The sequence below is a fragment of the Penaeus monodon genome, chromosome 28, assembly GCF_015228065.2.
Source record: "Penaeus monodon isolate SGIC_2016 chromosome 28, NSTDA_Pmon_1, whole genome shotgun sequence".
NCBI classification, from domain to species: Eukaryota; Metazoa; Arthropoda; class Malacostraca; order Decapoda; family Penaeidae; genus Penaeus; species Penaeus monodon.
Window position 1 is genome coordinate 35,651,539 of NC_051413.1, and position 543 is coordinate 35,652,081.

Genomic DNA, 543 nt, shown 5'->3' on the forward strand with positions numbered 1-543 from the left:
AGGAGCAAAGTTCGCTCCATGTATGAGAAAGGATGAAAAGATATTCCGACACATAGAAGAACAACGGCGAGCAGAGAGAGAAACAGGATGTTGCATTAGGAATGACCAATCAGGTTGCGTACAGTCGTCACGGAGAGAATGTTCGGTGAGTGTTTTTGGAGAGCGGGAATTGTGATAAGGGAGACTGGGGTAAGAAATGCATGTTTGTCTCCTTTGTGGTTTTCAGTGCTGTCTTGCTAGCTAGGTGCTCCATTCGAAAAATGTGATGAATTGCAGAACACGATCATCAGTTAATAGTCGACAGAATTAATCACATTAGAGATGGAGCTTTTGAAGAGCTGATTTTGATGGGTCTTAGCTCTTCCCATTTTTTTTTTTTTAGCTGGTTTTGGTTTATATAACACATACCTTTCCTTTTCCCTTTTGGAATCATAGATTAATCAATAAGAAATTTTATTGACACAGAGAGTTACTTAACTCTGGGAAGTTTCAATGTTATTTTGATATAAATGCTCCCTCTCCCTTTCTCTTTCACTTTCTTTC

General features: G+C 38.9%; 1 protein-coding gene across 1 annotated transcript in view; it reads left to right on the plus strand.

Moving 5' to 3' along the window:
• LOC119591566 (inactive rhomboid protein 1-like) overlaps positions 1 to 543 on the plus strand; it is a gene marked incomplete at its 5' end in the record, with an annotated part of 17,044 nt that overhangs the window by 9,348 nt on the left and 7,153 nt on the right. Inside the window, 1 exon segment of the mRNA XM_037940327.1 lies at positions 1 to 145. Within this exon segment, the coding sequence (XP_037796255.1) occupies positions 1 to 145 (145 nt within the window).